The 20,416-nt window shown below is 38.3% G+C and overlaps 1 protein-coding gene across 1 annotated transcript in view; it reads right to left on the reverse strand.

Moving 5' to 3' along the window:
• The window catches only part of NYAP2 (neuronal tyrosine-phosphorylated phosphoinositide-3-kinase adaptor 2), a gene marked incomplete at both ends in the record, with an annotated part of 260,124 nt that extends 252,042 nt beyond the window's left edge, over positions 1-8,082 (reverse strand). Inside the window, one exon of the mRNA XM_082630452.1 lies at positions 7,862-8,082. Coding sequence (XP_082486578.1) covers positions 7,862-8,082 — 221 coding nt within the window. The remainder of the gene's footprint in view (positions 1-7,861) is intronic.
• Positions 8,083-20,416: the final 12,334 nt, after the last annotated feature.

A 20,416-nucleotide genomic window follows, 5' to 3' on the forward strand; every position in this document is an offset into this window, starting at 1 on the left:
CATCCACAGGGAATAGAGACATTCCTAATCAGCTTAAGTAGTCCTTTGTGTCAGAACCACTTTGCTAAAGTCCAGAGCTGTCTTGCGGACTTGCAATGTTTGGGAGAATTTCACTAATGTAGCATTTGTTTTATTAGAAAAAAAAAATTCAACCCCTTTCTACAATAGAAAAAATACTCAGAAAGGCATGTACTGGGAACACATTTTCTTGTGGCTTTTTATTTAAGGGATATGTCCTATATTGTTTTCAAAATACTGTGGCTAATAGTAAAATGAGACAATGCAGGAAGTAGCTCCAGAATCCAGATAGAAAAATTCACATGAAGGGAAGGAAGCCTCAAACCTAAGCATGCATCATTGGTATACAAGATGATCTTTTATTGCCTCTCTTCCTCAGTGAATATCCTTACTGGATGTCCTGAACATCCTGTAAAGAGTGAATCCCCAAAGCAGACGTATGTTCACAGGTACACACAGGTACTGCCTTACAGGTTGTTTGTAACCAGACTGTTCTCATTGGTCAGTTGCCTCCTTCTTAATGGCTAGTGCTTATGTGTGTCAATGGTTCAATATACCTATCATCTCTGTGTCTTAAACATCCCTCTTCACCCACACACATGACAAACTAGGGTTTTGTAACCCATCTCAAGTGATCTCACTCGTTTGAAACTGTAGGCTTTGCATGTTTGTTTTCTAATAGGTTTTATAATAAAAAATAAAATCTGACTTAACAGTGCCTGCAGAAAACCATTAGAATTTCGAATAGCAGAAATGATGAGCTACTGAAATATTTTTTCATTCTCCATTAATTTTTTGCCTTTGAGTGTCTCTCTCTCTTTCTTTCTCACCAAATGTTATTTGGAGCTGTTAAGAAAAGTACTAACAAACAGTATCACTTTTTATTTATTTGAAATGTTTCACCTAGTAAGACTTTTCAGTAAAATCCCATTTGAGAAATGGAAGTGAAGGTACAAGAAAGTTAGTAGTGACAAAGGACTCAAGTTAGTTTAAAAATAAGGAATTGGGCTCAGAAAGCTTAAGTGACTTAGAACACAGAATGTGATGAGGGTATTCCTTTTCTAAGAGCTCAGTGTTTTAAGCTTCCCAGCTTCAACACAAAAGGCATTTCAGCACATATGTGATCTAGAAGGTCAATCATATGAAATCCTATTTCCATTTTTTAAGCAATCCCTGGCAGTCTGCACATTTCTGAAATTGCAACTGGCATATTTCACAGAGAATTATCATCAATGCCTTTTCAAGGTCAAACATGCTCCATCTTTAGATTTTTCAGCATTATCATAGTATATATTAAAGAAGGCATTCAGCAGACGTGATAAAGAATTTTAATTGATTAGACTGTGTTCATTAATGTCATGTTGAATTTTCTCTACAACTTGACATAAATTGCATGTTAAAAGTATTAAACTATGTGTGAAATTTAGATGTGGGTATTCTGCTTTGGTTGCCATCTCTGGAACCTCAGAATTCCTGTGTGACCAGAATCTTCCTAGGGAATTTTCAAAAATTTTAAAAATACACTTCCTATTAGGAACGTTGTTGAAGCAATTCTAAAAATGTACTGTGAGAATATTCTGTATAATATTTAAGATTTATTATATTTTTTAATTGTCAGAATCCCAGAATACTGGTTACCATATGAACAAAATAAAAATTAAATTTGAATATTTCAACGGGTACTGAGATGGAATAACTTGAGCTATCTGCAGCTATAGCCCCGCCCCAAATCAGGGAGAACTTTAGTCTCTTCCTGCTGCCCAATCATGACACTTTTGGCTCCTTTCATGTTTCTCTCTCCAACTCTTCCCACAACAACATCCAGAGATTTCTACGTATGCCCTCACACTGTGCATGGGCCCTGCTTTTGTAAAAGAAAGTCATCTGGGCAACATGGATGGACCTAGAGATCATAATACTAAGTGAAGTAAGCCAGACAAAGATAAATATCCTATGATATCACTTTTATGTGGAATCTAAAAAAAAAATGATACAAATGAACTTATTTACAAAAGAGAAACAGTCTCACAGACTGAAAACAAACTTATAGTTGCTAAAGGGGAAAAGAGGGGAGGGATAAATTGGGAATTCTGGATTAACAGATGCACACGATTATATATAAAATAGATAAAGAACAAGGACCTACTGTAGAGCACAGAGAACTATATTCAATATTTTGTAATAATGTATAAAGGAAAAGAATCTGAAAAATTATATATATATATATATATATATATATATATATATATATATTCACTTTGCTGTACACCTGAAACATTGTAAATCAACTATACTTCAATAAAAAACAACAACAACTTCTACAAAAAATAAACAAAAAAGAAAGTCATCTGAGAAGTCTCAAAATTTAGGAGATTTTACTAGTGTTTTTTCTCTTCCAAAGATCTTTTCACTTTAAATTAGGATTCCATAAAACATTTGGGGGAAAGAGTGTAGGAAAGAGCAGGGAGGAGTTACTTATAGCAAGATACATACTACGTCTTTCAGTTCCTAGCATGTGTGATACCTATGGCACAATAATAAAATGGTGTTTGAGGAGCCAGGTTTGGGGCCGTCATACAGAATTAGTCATCCTTTCATTCATCGCTCAGTCACCTGTACATCGTGGCTGAACACCCCTATCTGAAATATTTGAGATCCCATCCCTTCCCACCTACTCAAGGACATAATCACAGTAATTTTTCCTTCCCTCTCCTAAGTCATTAACATTTCCCTTTCTACTGTAATCTTTCATATCAACATTTCAGATAAGCTAGTTTTTGCTCTGCTTAAAGGGAAAAACCAGAAAAACAGGACACTATAGACTTCTCTTCCCCCTTCAACTACTCTCCATATTTGTGAATTTTGTTTAACCTCGAAAGTTCCTAAAATAGTTCTCTATTCCTCTTTTCCTTGTTTCAATTCCTCTTTTCGCATCCTCTTGTGACATGACTCCACTGCGTTTTGTCCCCAGACCTCCACCAAAACTGTTCTTGTCAACAACACCAATATAATAAAAGACATTGTTCAATCCTCAGGATTCAATATATTTGATCTACCAGTAAAATCTCTCTCTCTTCTTTAATCACTTTTGTCATTTCACTCTGAGGCAACACCCACCTTGGTGATTCTTCTCTTATCCCACTAGCTGTTCTTACTGGATTTTTCTACTGTTCCTGTCATGTAAACAATTAGGTGTCCCAAGGAACAGTACTGTGTGTTTTTATCCTCTCTATCTAATTTTAGGTCCTAGGGATCCTTAACTAGGCTCATGATTGTAAAGAATCTATGACTCTCATATTAAAACCTCCAGTTTTGATCTCCACCATGAGCCCTGGATCCAACTGCCTATCCAGAATTCTCCACTTGAATATCTAAAAGGGCTCCCAGCACCGGCTTATGAAAGCTGAACTCCCACTCCCCCACCATTTAAACTAAATTTACTCCTGTTTTAGTCTTTACCATTTCATTAAATGGAATCAGCATTCTTCTAGTTGTTTCAGGAAAAATGAAACATAACATAACAACAGAACCAGAACAGCAACAAAACAAATTTGAGAATCATCTTCAATTCCTTTCTCTTATTCAAATTATATGTCTCATCAATTAGAAAATTTTACTAGTGCCCCAAATTTTAGCACTTTATGCCACATTTACTAGTACCACTCTGGTCCAAACTACCATCAGCTCTCACTTGAATTACTGCAAAAGCTTTCTCTCTGAATTCCCTGCATCCAACTATGCCTTGTTCATCTGAATGCAAGCAGTCAGAGTAATCCTTGTTAAAAAGGGCAGTTAGTGTATGCCATACCTCTGCTCAAGAAATCTTCAATGAATATATTTTTTTCTTTTAGACTAAAACATGAACTTATAATGCTCTACATTACCTGGTGGCTCCAATAACCGTTGAACTTACACCTCTTCCAAACTTTGCTTGGTCACTACACGACACCTTCCCTTCTTGGAACACATCAAACTTGCTGTTTCCTCTGTCGCGAATTCTCTTCCCCAGACAGCCATGTGGCTCTTGTCTCTGGCAACAGGCTCCCAATGTCTAATGTCTCTGCTCAGCTGTTGTTGGATTTCAGAGGTCTTCCCTGGCCTCTATTCTTATTGCCCTCACCCTGCTTTATTTTACAGTGTAAAAATTTATTATCACCTATCATATATATTTATTTATATGTATTTCTTTCATGTTGCCTCTCTTTCACCCTTCTCTCAGAATACAATTCTTTTATAACCAGGAACTTTGTTCTGTTCATTGCTGTCTCATAAAGGTCTAGAACATTTCCTGGCACTTAGTAAGGTTTCAATAAATATTTCACCAATGAATGAATACACTTAACAGCAAGTTGTTTATTGAACAATAAGCTGGCTTCAGATTCTATTCTAAGAACTGTATATACAAATAGTCATTCTTCTCATGAAACTTACATTGTAACTTGAACATCAGCAACCATGTCACATATTGTGTGCATTGTTTGCTCATTGTCTCTAATCGCCTTGACCTCAGGTGAAAGATGCCCTATCTAGCTCACAGGTTATTCATCATTTCTTGCTTCCAGGATTAAAGCCTCTATGCCTGACCCCTTATTTCATGGGTGGGGTCAGAATTCAACTTGAACATCAGCTCACTTTACTATGACCTAGCAGTCTGTTGATCTCTAGTTGGTGTCCCTAGGCCTGGGAAGTTGGTTTATTCTTCAACTCTACCCAGATCTACTGACAAATTCTGAATAGCCTCATCATCTAAAATGCCACTGTCACTAGGTCACTGTGACATAAAGTACACACATTTATAACTCTCCTGTGGGTAACACCAACTACTGTGGCAACAACAGCCTTACAAGCAACATTGCCTTGGAACCTTAAGAGTAAGCTGGCTTCAGGCATACCTACTTCCACATCTCTGGCTTGCGTCCTGCCATGGAAACAATAAAAGTGCACAGTAACTGAACATCTATCTCATCAAATGCCAGATCCTAGAAGGCTCTTTCTTCTTCCTGCTACCAGTGGGTTCTTCATTTTCCTCCTAATCTGATTATAGAAAGGTAAACTGCTAATTTAAAACTGACAAGTAGGGATTTCCCTGGTGGCACAGTGGTTAAGAATCTGCCTGCTAATGCAAGGGACATGGGCTCGAGCTCTGGTCCAGGAAGATCCCACATCCCACATGCCACAGAGCAACTAGGCCCATGCACCATAACTACTGAGCCTGTGCTCTAGAGCCCAGAGCCACAACTACTGGGCCCATGTGCCACAACTGCTGAGGCCCATGCACACCACAATGAGAAACCCACACACCACAATGAAGAGTGGCCCCCGCTCTCTGCAACTAGGGAAAGCCAGTGTGCAACAACGAAGACTCAATACAGCCAATAAATAAATAAATTTATTCAAAAATAAAACTGACAAGTACTTTTTTTTCTCCCCTCTTTGAATCTTTACTTATTTGATACAAGAAAGAACACTCATACTCAGAAGAACTGTTTCAAACAAGACATCAACATTGATTAAACATACACACACACACACACACACACACACACACACACAGGGTGGGAGACTTCTCCTGCCCTTACTCTGTTCTTAAGCATGGTTAGACTACAGTTTTATATTGTGTTGACAGTGTGATGTGGAAGCAAAATTGTCCAGATCGTTTGGGACTTTTTCAATTCAGTGTGTGATCTGAGCTATCTTTATGTTTATGGCTTGTAATATAATTCTAGAAAATATTGCTTTGTTAATGTAGCAGGAACTAACACAAAGTTTACTTAACTGAATTTCCTGGACCTCATTTACTATGCAATGACAGGGTGCTGTGTCTCCACCTACCTAAATTCCAGCCCCTGTCCCCTGGACTTTTGACTTCTTGGAATTGTTGGTTATGCCCCTTTGAACACTTGACCACTTAAAATGAGTAATTTTTACTTTCTTAATATCTATGGATCTTTAGATAGAAACTTTCTGAGGTTGTTGATGAAACACAGAAGCTAATAATACAGTGATAAGCACCCTGGGGTGCTCTGTACAATCTAATAGAACTATTCAGCAAATAATTCTGTCTCTATGCTTAGAGAAAAGAGTGAATTATGTTTAATGGCAAGATTGGGAAACTTTAGATTTTAGAGATGAAGTTATTTTAGAAATCACGTAGGATAACTTTTTTGTTCTGAGTTTCAGAAACCTTAGACTCACAAAAGTAAATTTAAATGTTTACATACATATAGAATTTCAGGGCTTCCCTGGTGGTGCAGTGGTTAAGAATCTGCTTGCCAATGCAGGGGACACGGGTTTGACCCCTGGTCTGGGAAGATCCCAAATGCCTCGGAGCAACTAAGCCCACATGCTGCAACTACTGAGCCTGTGCTCTAGAGCCAGAGCTCCGCAACGAGAGAAGCCACAGCAATGAGAAGCCTGTGGGTGCCGCAATGAAGAGTAGCTCCTGCTTGCCTGAAGACTCAATGCAGCCAAAAATAAATACATAAAATAAATAAATGTATAAAAAAATACATCTTGGTTAAAAAAAAAAAGTTCATCGGAGGTACTTAGCAGAAAAAAAAAAGTTGTTCTAAGAAAGGGCACTTAGTGCATCCTAGAAAGGAACCTGTGATACCAACTAAAATTAGGTAGAAATAAAAAATAACATATCTCAAAATAACATCTGCAATTATGAACATGTTTATCAAGCATGCCATTTTACAAATCTTTGTATACCTGGTAATAGAATAGATTTCCATTTGAATAGTCCAGAGAAAAAAAATGACACTCTTTCAACTAATCTTGTACAAAATTTCCAAATCTCTCGCCCTCTTTCTCTCTCTCTTCCTTCCCACCCTCTCATACAGAGTTGTTTGCCATTAAATGATTGGAATAGTGCATCCTTACCTAGCCTCTTTATAAGAATCAATAGTTTACCTTAAAAGAATATGTTATTTTCCTTCATATCATAATGTTCATAGAGAGTAAGCAAAGGGATTAATTCTAGGTTAGATGAAAAATCCACCACTTACTATCAAAATAGCTTACTATTACCATTTCGTTATCCAGTCAATTGATGGATTAATTTCCTAAATTCTGTCTCTTTGCACTTAGTAAATGGACTCCATTGAAGAAATAGGACTCCATCAAACACTTATCTCTACCTGTAACCTCGCAACACATACACTCAGAAAATATTGTAACATTTTTTGGAAAAAATCAAAAGATGTGTATCCTTACTTTGGTCTCAGTACGCTAGGGAACTTAGCCTCCATTTGGAGGCTGCAATCGGGGCTCATTTGCTTGTAGCAGGTGGGTTTTGCAGCATAAAAGTCATTTCATTTGAACAAACCTGGGGCACTTAGTACCAGACAAGAGATATAATAGCCACAGAATTCTACACAGAGGGCACACATTGAGTATTCCACTTCAGAAACTCACATAATTCTAATTATTGACAAGTCTTTTCATAATCTAGGAAGATGGTGAACTCTCTTATAAGGATGATACAAAGACAATTAAATATGGGGATTTTCATTAAATATTAAAGTGTGTGTTCCCTTAATCTTTTATCGAGAGATTGTTCAGTATGAACTTTTATTTAGAGGAAACTGAATTCTTTCCCCACCCCATCAGCGTCTCCATACTCATGACACGAAAGTAAACAACTTTTGTTAACTAAGGCAAGTGTCCTGTCAGTAGGGTGCGTTGTGTTTTCATCATAGTTGAGAAGACATTTTCACTTCGTCTCCTCAAGTCTAACTTTGACAAACCCCTCTTGACCACGTGACAGCATCACAGCCTCTGCAGAACTCACAGGTACCCTGAGGCGTGCAAAACCCAGAACAATTTCATTTATACTTACCGTTTTATTGCTTCTTCTTGTCTTCGGCGTTTTTCATTCTTTTCCTTCAAGTAGGCCAGGTTTGTTTCATTTCTCAAGCGATCATTTTCTCGAGCAATGTCCGATGCATTCTGAATAACCAATCCATCGTAGGCCTTCATCCCCATATCTTCAATATACTGGAGAAATGTGTCCAGAGGGTCTTCCTCAGGATTAGAACTCATCATCCTGGAGGATTTCATGTGAAAAGGAACACTTCCTGTGGGATGAGAACACATTTTACCTTCATCAAAGATGTGGATAAAAGCAAGGTGCTGCTTATTCTCTTAACATCTTGTCAGCTCCAAACTCCACTGATTATGGCAGGATGTACTTAGAGAAAATGTCTCATTAGAAATTACAGTCAGAGTATTTAAAGTTAATATTAAATAAATGTTGCCTGGGTAGCAAACGCTTCTTCAAAGCAACAAAAGCAGCAAATCAGGGGGCTTCCCTGGTGGCGCAGTGGTTGAGAGTCCGCCTGCCGATGCAGGGCACATGGGTTCATGCCCCGGTCCGGGAAGATCCCATGTGCCATGGAGTGGCTGGGCCCGTGAGCCATGGCTGCTGAGCCTGCGCGTCCGTGAACCTGTGCTCCGCAATGGGAGAGGCCACAACAGTCAGAGGCCCACGTACCGCAAAAAAAAAAAAAAAAAAGCAAATCAAAGGCTAAAGCTCTCGCGCTGAAAGGTGATGTGTGGCTGCAAAGATCTGAGGTAAGAAAAAGGTAAGTTTAGGTAAACAGAGTCATAATTTTGCTTCTCAAAAATGTGTTCATATACTAATAAGATACTGTAGAACCAAGGTTCATTTTTTTTCTGATTACTACAAAGACTGTTCTGTTCAATTTCAAATAAAATAATGTAATTATTTGGAATGAACTTTTCGTTTTAAATAAATTTACTTAGAGACGAGGGGAAGATGGCGGAAGAGTAAGATGCGGAGATCACCTTCCTCCCCACAGATACACCAGAAATTAATCTACACGTGGAACAACTCCTACAGAACACCTACTGAATGCTGGCAGAAGACCTCAAACCTCCCAAAAGGCAAGAAACTCCCCACGTATCTGGGTAGGGCAAAAGAAAAAAGAATAAACAGAGACAAAAGGATAGGGACGGGACCTGCACCAGTGGGAGGGAGCCGTGAAGGAGGAAGGGTTTCCACACACTAGGAGCCCCTTCACGGGCGGAGACTGAGGGTGACGGAGCGGGAAAGCTTCGGAGCGGTGGAGGAGAGCACAGCAACAGGGGTGCGGAGGGCAAAGCGGGAGAGATTCCCGCACAGAGGATTGGTGCCGACTGGCACTCACCAGCCCGAGAGGCTTGTCTGCTTGGCCGCTGGGGTGGGAGGGGCTGGGAGCTGAGGCTCGGGTTTCGGGTTTCAGTCAGAGCGCGGGGAGAGGACTGGGGTTGGCGGTGTGAACACAGCCTGCAGGGGGCTAGTGCGCTACGGCTGTCTGGGAGGGAGTCCGGGGAAAAGTCTGGAGCTGCCAAAGATGCAAGAGACTTTTTCTTTCCTATTTGTTTCCTGGTGCGTGAGGAGAGGGGATTAAGAGCGCGGCTTAAAGGAGCTCCACAGATGGTCGTGAGTCATGGCTAACAGCGCAGACCCCAGAGACGGGCATAAGACGCTAAGGCTGCTGCTGCTGCCACCAAGAAGCCTGTGTGTGAGCACAGGTCACTGTCCACAACCCCCTTTCCAGGGAGCCTGTGCAGCCCGCCACTGCCGGGGTCCCAGGATCCAGAGACGGCTTCCCCAGGAGAACGTACGGCGCGCCTCAGGCTGGTGCAACGTCACGCCGGCCTCTGCCACTACAGGCTCGCCCCACCTCCATACCCCTCCCTCCCCCCGGCCTGAGTGAGCCAGAGCCCCCGAAGAGGTTGCTCTTTAACCCCGTCCTGTCTGAGCAAAGAACAGACGCCCTCTGGCGACCTACACACAGAGGCGGGGCCACATCCAAAGCTGAGCCCTGGGAGCTGTGAGAACAAAGAAGAGAAAGGGAAATATCTCCCAGCAGTCTCAGAAGCAGCAGATTAAAGCTCCACAATCAAATTGATGCACCCTGCATCTGTGGAATATATGAATAGACAACAAATCATCCCAAATTGAGGAGGTGGACTTTGAGAGCAAGATTTATGACTTTTTCCCCTTTTCCTCTTTTTGTGAGTGTGTATGTCTATGCTTCTCTGTGAGATTTTGTCTGTATATCTTTGCTTCCACCATTTGTCCCAGGGTTCTATCCATCCTTTTTTGTTTTTTCTTTTTTATAGTTTTCTTAATAATTATTTTTTATTTTAATAACTTTATTTTATTGTATCTTACTTTATTTTATTTTACTTTATCTTCTTTCTTTCTTACTGTTTTCCTTCCTTCCCTACTTCCTGCCTTCCTCCCTCTCTCCCTCCTTTCTTTCATTGTTTCTTTCTTTGTTTGTTTCTTTCTTTCTACTAATTCTTTCTTTCTTCATTTTCTCCCGTTTATTCTGAGCCATGTGGATGAAAGGCTCTTGGTGCTGCAGCCAGGAGTCAGTGCCATGCCTCTGAGGTGGGAGAGCCAACTTCAGGACACTGGTCCACAAGAGACCTCCCAGCTCCACATAATATCAAATGGTGAAAATCTCCCAGAGATCTCCATCTCAACACCAGCACCTAGCTTCACTCAACGACCAGCAAGCTACAGTGCTGGACACCCTATGCCAAACAACTAGCAAGACAGGAACACAAACCCACCCATTAGCAGAGAGGCTGCCTAAAATCATAATAAGGTCACAGACACCCTAAAACACACCACAAGACGTGGACCTGCCCACCAGAAAGAAAAGATCCAGCCTCATCCACCAGAACACAGGCACTAGTCCCCTCAACCAGGAAGCCTATATAACCCACTGAAGCAACCTTACCCACTGGGGACAGACACCAAAAACAATGGGAACTACGAACCTGCAACCTGCAAAAAGGAGACCCCAAACACAGTAAGATAAGCAAAATGAGAAGACAGAAAAACACATAGCAGATGAAGGAGCAAGATAAAAACCCACCACACCTAACAAATGAAGAGGAAATAGGCAGTCTACCTGAAAAACAATTCAGAATAATGATAGTAAATATGACCCAGAATCTTGGAAATAGAATAGACAAAATGCAAGAAACACTTAACAAGGACCTGGAAGAACTAAAGGTGAAACAAGCAATGATGAACAACACAATAAATGAAATTAAAAATACTCTAGATGGGATCAATAGCAGAATAACTGAGGCAGAAGAACGGATAAGTGACCTGGAAGATAAAATAATGGAAATAACTACTGCAGAGTAGAATAAAGAAAAAAACAATGAAGAGAACTGAGGACAGTCTCAGAAACTTCTGGGAGAAATTTAAACACACCAACATTCGAATTATAGGGGTTGCAGAAGAAGAAGAGAAAAAGAAAGGGACTTAGAAAATATTTGAAGAGATTATAGTTGAAAACTTCCCTAATATGGGAAAGGAGATACTTAATCAAGTTCAGGAAACACAGAGAGTTCCATACAGGATAAATCCAAGGAGAAATACGCCAACACATATATTAATCAAACTGTCAAAAATGAAATACAAAGAAAACATATTAAAAGCAGCAAGGGAAAAACAACAAATAACACACAAGGGAATCCCCATAAGGTTAACAGCTGATCTTTCAGCAGAAACTCTGCAAGCCAGAAGGGACTGGCAGGACATATTTAAAGTGATGAAGGAGAAAAACCTGCAACCAAGATTACCCAGCAAGGATCTCATCACATTTGATGGAGAAATTAAAACCTTTACAGACAACCAGAAGCTGAGAGAGTTCAGCACCACCAAACCATATTTACAACAAATGCTAAAGGAACTTCTCTAGGCAAGAAACACAACAGAAGGAAAAGACCTACAATAATGAACCCAAAACAATTAAGAAAATGGGAAAAGGAACATACATAGCAATAATTACCTTAAATGTAAATGGACTAAATGCTCCCACCAAAAGACACAGATTAGCTGAATTGATACAAAAATAAGACCCATATATATGCTGTATACAAGAGACCCACTTCAGATCTAGAGACACATACAGACTGAAAGTAAGGGGATGGAAAAAGATATTCCATGCAAATGAAAACCAAAAGAAAGCTGGAGTAGCAATACTCATATCAGACAAAATAGACTTTAAAATAAAGACTATTAGAAGAGACAAAGAAGGACACTACATAATGATCAAGGGATATATCCAAGAAGAAGATATAACAATTGTAAATATTTATGCACCCAACATAGGAGCATTTCAATACATAAGGCAAATACTAACAGCCATAAAACTGGAAATTGACAGTAACACATTCACAGTAGGGGACTTTAACACCTCAATTTCAACAATGGATAGATCACCCAAAATGAAAATAAATAAGGAAACACAAGCTTTAAATGATACATTAAACAAGATGGACTTAATTGATATTTATAGGACATTCCATCCGAAAACAACAGAATACACATTTTTCTCAGTGCTCATGGAACATTCGCCAGGATAGATCATATCTTTGGTCACAAATCAAGCCTTGGTATATTTAAGAAAATTGAAATTATATCAAGTATCTTTCCGACCACAATGCCATGAGACTAGATATCAATTACAGGAAAAGATCTGTAAAAAATACAAACACATGGAGGCTAAACAATACACTACTGAATAACGAAATGATCACTGAAGAAATCAAAGAGGAAATCAAAAAATACCTAGAAACAAATGACAATGGAGACATGACGAACCAAAACCTACGGGATGAAGCAAAAGTAGTTCCAAGAGGGAAGTTTATAGCAATACAATCCTACCTTAAGAAACAAGAAACATCTCAAATAAATAACCTAACCTTTCACCTAAAGCAATGAGAGAAAGAAGAACAAAAACACCCCAAAGTTAGCAGAAGGAAAGAAATCATAAAAATCAGATCAGAAATAAACGAAAAAGAAATAAAGGAAACAATAGCAAAGATCAATAAAACTAAAAGCTGATTCTTTGAGAAGATAAACAATATTGATAGACCATAAGCCAGACTCATGAAGAAAAAAAGGGAGAAGACTCAAATCAGTAGAATTAGAAATGAAAAAGGAGAAGTAACAACTGACATTGCAGAAATACAAAAGATCATGAGAGATTACTACAAGCAATGCTATGACAATAACATGGACAACCTGGAAGAAATGGACAAATTCTTAGAAATGCACAACCTGCCGAGACTGAATCAGGAAGAAATAGAAAATATGAACAGACCAATCACAAGCACTGAAATTGAAACTGTGATAAAAAATCTTCCAACAAACAAAAGCCCAGGACCAGATGGCTTCACAGGGGAATTCTATCAAACATTTAGAGAAGAGCTAACACCTATCCTTCTCAAATTCTTCCAAAATATGGCAGAGGGAAGAACACTCCCAAACACATTCTTCGAGGGCACCATCACCTTGATACCAAAACCAGAAAAGATCTTACAAAGAAAGAAAACTACAGGCCAATATCACTGATGGACATAGATGCAAAAATCCTCAACAAAATACTAGCAAACAGAATCCAACAGCACATTAAAAGGATCATACACCATGATCAAGTGGGGTTTATTCCAGGAATGCAAGGATTCTTCAATATATGCAAATCAGTCAATGTGATACACCATATTAACAAACTGATGGAGAGAAAACATATGATCATCTCAATAGATGCAGAGAAAGCTTTCGACAAAATTCAGTACCCATTTATGATAAAAACCCTGCAGAAAGTAGGCATAGAGGGAACTTTCCTCAACATAATAAAGGCCATATATGACAAACCCACAGCCAACATTGTCCTCAATGGTGACAAACTGAAAGCATTTCCACTAAGATCAGGAATAAGACAAGGTTGCCCACTCTCACCACTCTTATTCAACATTGTTTTGGAAGCTTTAGCCACAACAATCAGAGAAGAAAAGGAAATAAAAGGAATCTAAATCCGAAAAGAAGAAGTAAAGCTGTCACTGTTTGCAGATGACATGATACTATACATAGAGAATCCTAAAGATGCTACCAGAAAACTACTAGAGCTAATCAATGAATTTGATAAAGTTGCAGGATGCAAAATTAATGCACAGAAATCTCTGGTATTCCTATACACTAATGATGAAAAATCTGAAAGTGAAATCAAGAAAACATTCCCATTTACCACTGCAACAAAAAAAAATAAAATATCTAGGAATAAACCTACCTAAGGAGAAAAAAGACCTGTATGCAGAAAATTATAAGACACTGATGAAAGAAATTAAAGATGATACAAATAGATGGAGAGATATACCATGTTCCTGGATTGGAAGAATCAACATTGTGAAAATGACTCTACTACACAAAGCAATGTACAGATTCAATGCAATCCCTATGAAACTACCACTGGCATTTTTCACAGAACTAGAACAAAAAATTTCACAATTTGTATGGAAACACAAAAGACCCTGAATAGACAAAGCAATCTTCAGAACGAAAAATGGAGCTGAAGGAATCAACGCTCCTTGACTTCAGACTATACTACAAAGCTACAGTAATCAAGACATTATGGTATTGACACAAAAATGAAAGATAGATCAATGGAACAGGATAGAAAGCCCAGAGATAAACCCACGGACATATGGTCACCTTATCTTTGATAAAGGAGGCAGGAATGTACAGTGGAGAAAGGACAGCCTCTTCAATACATGGTGCTGGGAAAAATGGACAGGTACTTGTAAAAGTATGAGATTAGATCACTCCCTAACACCATACACAAAAATAAGCTCAAAATGGGTTAAAGTCCTAAATGTAAGGCCAGAAACTATCAAACTCTTAGAGGAAAACAGGCAGAACACTCTATGACATAAATCATAGCAAGATCCTTTTGGACCCAGCTCCTAGAGAAATGGAAATAAAAACAAAGATAAACAAATGGGACCTAATGAAACTTCAAAGCTTTTGCACAGCAAAGGAAACCATAAGCGAGACAAAAAGACAACCCTCAGAATGGGAGAAAATATTTGCAAATGAAGCAACTGACAAAGGATTAAGATCCAAAATGTATAAGCAGCTCATGCAGCTGAATAACAAAAAAACAAACAACCCAATCCAAAATGGGCAGAAGATCTAAACAGACATTTCTCCAAAGAAGATATACAGACTGCCAACAAACACATGAAAGAATGCTCAACATCATTAATCATTAGAGAAATGCAAATCAAAACTACAATGAGATTTTATCTCACACCAGTCAGAATGGCCATAATCGAAAAATCTAGAGACAATAAATGCTGGAGAGGGTGTGGAGAAATGGGAATACTCTTGCACTGCTGGTGGGAATGTAAATTGGTCCAGTCACTATGGAGAACAGTATGGAGGTTTCTTAAAAAACTACAAATAGACCTACCATATGACCCAGCAATCCCACTACTGGGCATATACCCTGAGAAAACCATAATTCAAAAAGAGTCATGTACCAAAATGTTCATTGCAGCTCTATTTACAATAGCCCAGAGATGGAAACAAGCTAAGTGTCCATCATTGGATGAATATATACAGAAGATGTGGCACATATATACAATGGAATATTACTCAGCCATAAAAAGAAATGAAATTGAGCTATTTGTAATGAGGTGGATAGACCTAGAGTCTGTTATACAGAGTGAAGTAAGTCAGAAAGAGAAAGACAAATACCGTTTGCTAACACATATATATGGAATTTAAGGGAAAAAATATCATGAAGAACCTAGGGGTAAGACAGTAATAAAGACACAGACCTACTAGAGAATGGACTTGAGGATATGGGGAGGGGGAAGGGTAAGCTGTGAGAAAGTGAGAGAGAGGCATGGACATATATACACTACCAAACGTAAGGTAGATAGCTAGTGGGAAGCAGCCGCATAGCACAGGGAGATCAGCTCGGTTCTTTGTGACCGCCTGGAGTGGTGGGATAGGGAAGGTGGGAGGGAGGGAGAGGCAAGAGGGAAGAGATATGGGAACATATGTATATGTATAACTGATTCACTTTGTTATAAAGCAGAAACTAACACACCATTGTAAAGCAATTATACTCCAATAAAGATGTTAAACAAACAAACAAACAAATAAATACATAAATTTATTTATTTAATTTGGCTGCACTGGGTCTTCGTCACCACACGTGGGCTTTTTTCCCTGCTTTGCACGGGCTTCTCATTGCAGTGGCTTCTCTGGTTGTGGAACACTGGCTCTAGGCACACAGGCTTCATAGTTGTGGCTTGCAGCATCTAGAGCGCAGGCTCAGTAGTTGTGGCGCATGGGCTTAGTTGCTCCACGGCACGTGGGATCTTCCCAAACCAGGGCTCAAACCCATGTGCCCTGTATTGGCAGGTGGATTCTTAACCACTGCACTACCAGGGAAGTCCTGGAATGAACTTTCTTATTGTGTGTTTTCTTTGCAATTTAAAATTAAGGTTTATGAATCTGAATAATTCATGCAGAATATAGCAGTAATCAAGGAAATACACATTTCTAATATAATTTGTCTTAGAAATAATCTCTTTTTGACCCTCCACTATTTTCCAAAATGGTGCTCCATAATGGCTTCTTGCTGTAACTGAAATATCACAGATCACCAGGGCCACGTTAATCCTTATCAGTCTGGTAATTCAAGTGGTGGCAATTATGATGATCCTTGCTACATGAGGTTTAAAAACCTGAGCCACAGAAAGGAATACTGAAAGCCAAAATCAAATCAAAAACAGGAACATAGGACTTTCGAAGCTCATGTATAAAATGCTGGAAATAATAGCACCCACCTCCTGCTGATGTGAAGATTATGAGACGTGATGACTGTAGAGAACTTAGCATAAAGTTCAACAATAGTAAGAGTATACATAATAAAGTTAGCTAATATTATTAGCAAGAATAATAATGTAAAATATGTATATATGTATAGATGGATGGGTGGATAAATAACCAGCGGGCTATAAAAGTCAGCATGCCTTGAAGTAGAGGAATCCAAAGAATCATAGAAATAAATGAAGCCGGGGATAGAAAAATTGTGTTTTAATCAATCAAAAGTAGAACTGAAGTTTAATTAATTATGTACAAGGGTAAGTATTTTACCCATCTAGCTTAATAACGCTTATTGTCCTCAATCGCATATTCACTGTGGTAAAGCAAAATCAATTAAGAAGGAGAAAACACTGGCAATTTAAAAATTATAAATTACCTTTACATCTTTTACTTTCTTCAAAAGGCTCAGAAAGATATACATATTTTTAAATATCAGCCCAGCTTTTTAATGTAGAAGTCCTAGACCTTCATTTTTACCATTACAATTCATTTTCATTCTGATTCTTTTTATAAGAATAATCATGTTCCATAACCTGGATTGTAGCTATGGAAACTTCAGTTCTTATCAGAGTTTATTAGCATTTCAGTTGCCAGTCAATCCATATGTTCCTTGAAGCCCAGTCTGAATTTAAGGATTTATTCCTCAATCTGTAAGAAATTGTTGAAACTAGATAGATGAGTGGTTTGTTGACTCATGATTTTCTGTTATGTTGTTTTCTTATGTTTGGTTTGGTTTTAAGCCATAAGGGGCTGGCAAATGAAATGGACTTTTAATTCTAACTATCTAACGTAATAAATTGTATTTCATTATCAGCCTATCAGATTAGATGCTGAAGTGGTGAACACACATAGGAATAAAAAATTGCTGCTACAAATGATTGTAATTTGGGGGGGAAATGCAACATGATTCTCAAACAGCTAAAGCATTAGTATTATTGGGAATTCACTTCTACCAACGACTACCGCACTAGGTGTGCTTAGGTAAAAAAAAAGATCTGCATAACCTTATGGAAATTAATTCTACCACAGTTAAGCAAGCCAAGTCAGTGTTACAAGGATTCTAGAGAGAATGCCTCAGGATGGAAGATGATCACTCCCACACTGCCCTGGAGCAAAATTGTCTATTTCCCACTGCACAAGGCATTACCCAAAGATTTTTCTTTCTTCCCTTAAGTTTTCCTCCCCACCCGGATGACATCAGTGATTCTTCACACAGTTTATATATTCCAAATATTAGCAAGGTTAATTGTGTACCTCTGAAAATTGATTATCTTCCTAAGTGGTCTTTCAAAGTGCCTTAAGTTTAAATTATGTTTATTCTGATAAAATATTAATTAATAAATCATAAAATATGTATACCATGGAGAGTCATAGTGTAAGATTTTTTTAAGTTGAGATGAAAATTTGGGGGATGAAAATCAACCACAAAATCTAGTAGAACTTCAGAGCAATGAAAATTGGATGTTGGTGAACATGCTTTTGTCATCCAATTCTAGAGGATAATTGTTTCTACAATCATTTATTTATGCAAGTATTTCTTGAGCACATATTATGAACTAGGCACTGATAAAGGCAGAATTGTGTCCCTCTAGACGATCACACTGCAGTGAAAGAACACAATAAATAAATAATCGCAATACAGTGTGACAAGGGCACGGGTTCAGTTGGCAGTGTTGGCATTCACTAGTTTGTCATGGTTATGTTCACCATTTTTGAGGATGAACAAAGAACACTTTTTAACAATTATATCTAGTCTTCAAAAATAAAAAGAGGGCTTCCCTGTTGGCACAGTGGTTGAGAGTTTGCCTGCCGATGCAGGGGACACGGGTTCGTGCCCCAGTCCGGAAAGATCCCACATGCCACAGAGCGGCTGGGCACGTGAGCCATGGCCGCTGAGCCTGCGCGTCCGGAGCCTGTGCTCTGCAACGGGAGAGGCCACAGCAGTGAGAGGCCCGCGTACCACAAAAATAAATAAATAAATAAATAAATAAATAAATAAGTATCATATTTTTTGATTCCTTGTCCACATGTAAAAGGTAGTTTGTAATGTAGGGGGAAAGTGAGGCAGTCTTGAAGGGCATACAGTTGGGGAGTTGACCATAATGGCCTAAAAATCCTAAACTAAAGCACCCCTAGATCTATGACTTTGTGCAAGTTAATCAACCTCTTTAAGCTTCAGTCTCAACATTTTAAAAATCATATTTACGCTATTGTGAGGATTCAGTTAGAAAATGTATGTAATTGTTCAATAAATGTGACCATAGTTATTAGTCCCTAACATTACTATTAGATGATTTTCACAATTCTTAACTGTGGTGAAGATTACGGTTTGTAATAACTCCTCGATAAGCATAGTTTTACTTTGAAACATAATAGAGTAGAATGTTTATTGTTCAACTTCCTTAATCACAGGTGTTCAAATAGAGGCCATGAAAATGGTCAACAGATTTGTTCACTAACCAAATGCATGTAAAACCACTTATCCATTCTGCCCCATTTTTCAAATCTAGAAAATAAGGGCTTTGGGGCATATGAACCAAGATACACATCCCATCTCACAAACACTTGGACTCCAACCTTCCAAGCCCAAGGATGTTTCTCAGGTAACTGGACTATGAATGAACAAGTTCCTGGCCTCACTGAAGAAAAGTGAGTCTTGTATAAAGAGCCTATATCATTACAACTTCTACCATTCCCATGCAGTGAGAACCCACAGACAAGTATGATCTTAAATCTGCCCTTCAGAAGTTTATATTTATGGCTAAGACAGATATTGAATCAGATACTTTCCTTATCACTAATTATTTGGCTGCATTTTGATGATTGGATATTAAATCAAGATCATTTCTAGCCCTTGAATGACAATCTTGTATGCAAGCATTTTATAAAAGCTTGTTTTCAGCACCTAATTCCAAAGTTGGCATCATAAAAGAACATAGTTAAGAAACAAATGGGCAGCTTCCTTCAGGTAGCATCTTTAGATATATTGCAATTAATTAATTAATTAATTAGTGTACCATAGTAGATCACAAATTATTGCATAGGATATTTGTAACAGAGAGGGTGAGATTGAAGGGAACTTTTGCATTTCTCCAGGCATCCCCTTTATTTGAACTATGTGTCTGCAGCCATTTTTGCTGAAAACAAATTAGACATTTTAACCCCACCTAGGGCACTGGCTAAAAGCTGGCATCCATTGTCTTCACCTACAAAGCAGATATATTTTATTTGGAATGCAAGGCGTTGATTCCAATAACAGAAGATTTTTGTGTATGTGTCCTTTTTCTTGGAAGTTACAGTCAACATTTAAAATTTGTGTCAGGGACTCTCCTGGGAAAGCATCTAAGATAGTGGAGATCAGAATTCCCGTACAAACCACAGATAACTTCAAGTCTTCACTTTATGCCTTTCCTGTGTTGCTGTATTCTACATTTATAAGAGACTGCTTTTGTTTAATTTTTGGACTACTGTATTTAGAATCATTCCATTCTAATAAAAGCTACAGATGTTGGTTTAAATACAACTGTGTGGTTAATTGCTCAGCTTTATTTTATTTTATTCTTTCACTTTTGTTATTTATTTCCTATTGACCACACCCTTTATAAAGATTACTTTGTATAATATTGTGAGACTTCTCAAAATTTGAAATTTCACTCTACTCAGCTAAAATGCACC

Source organism: Mesoplodon mirus, assembly GCF_964341445.2.
Source record: "Mesoplodon mirus genome assembly, chromosome: 8".
In the NCBI taxonomy this organism is placed as follows: domain Eukaryota; kingdom Metazoa; phylum Chordata; class Mammalia; order Artiodactyla; family Ziphiidae; genus Mesoplodon; species Mesoplodon mirus.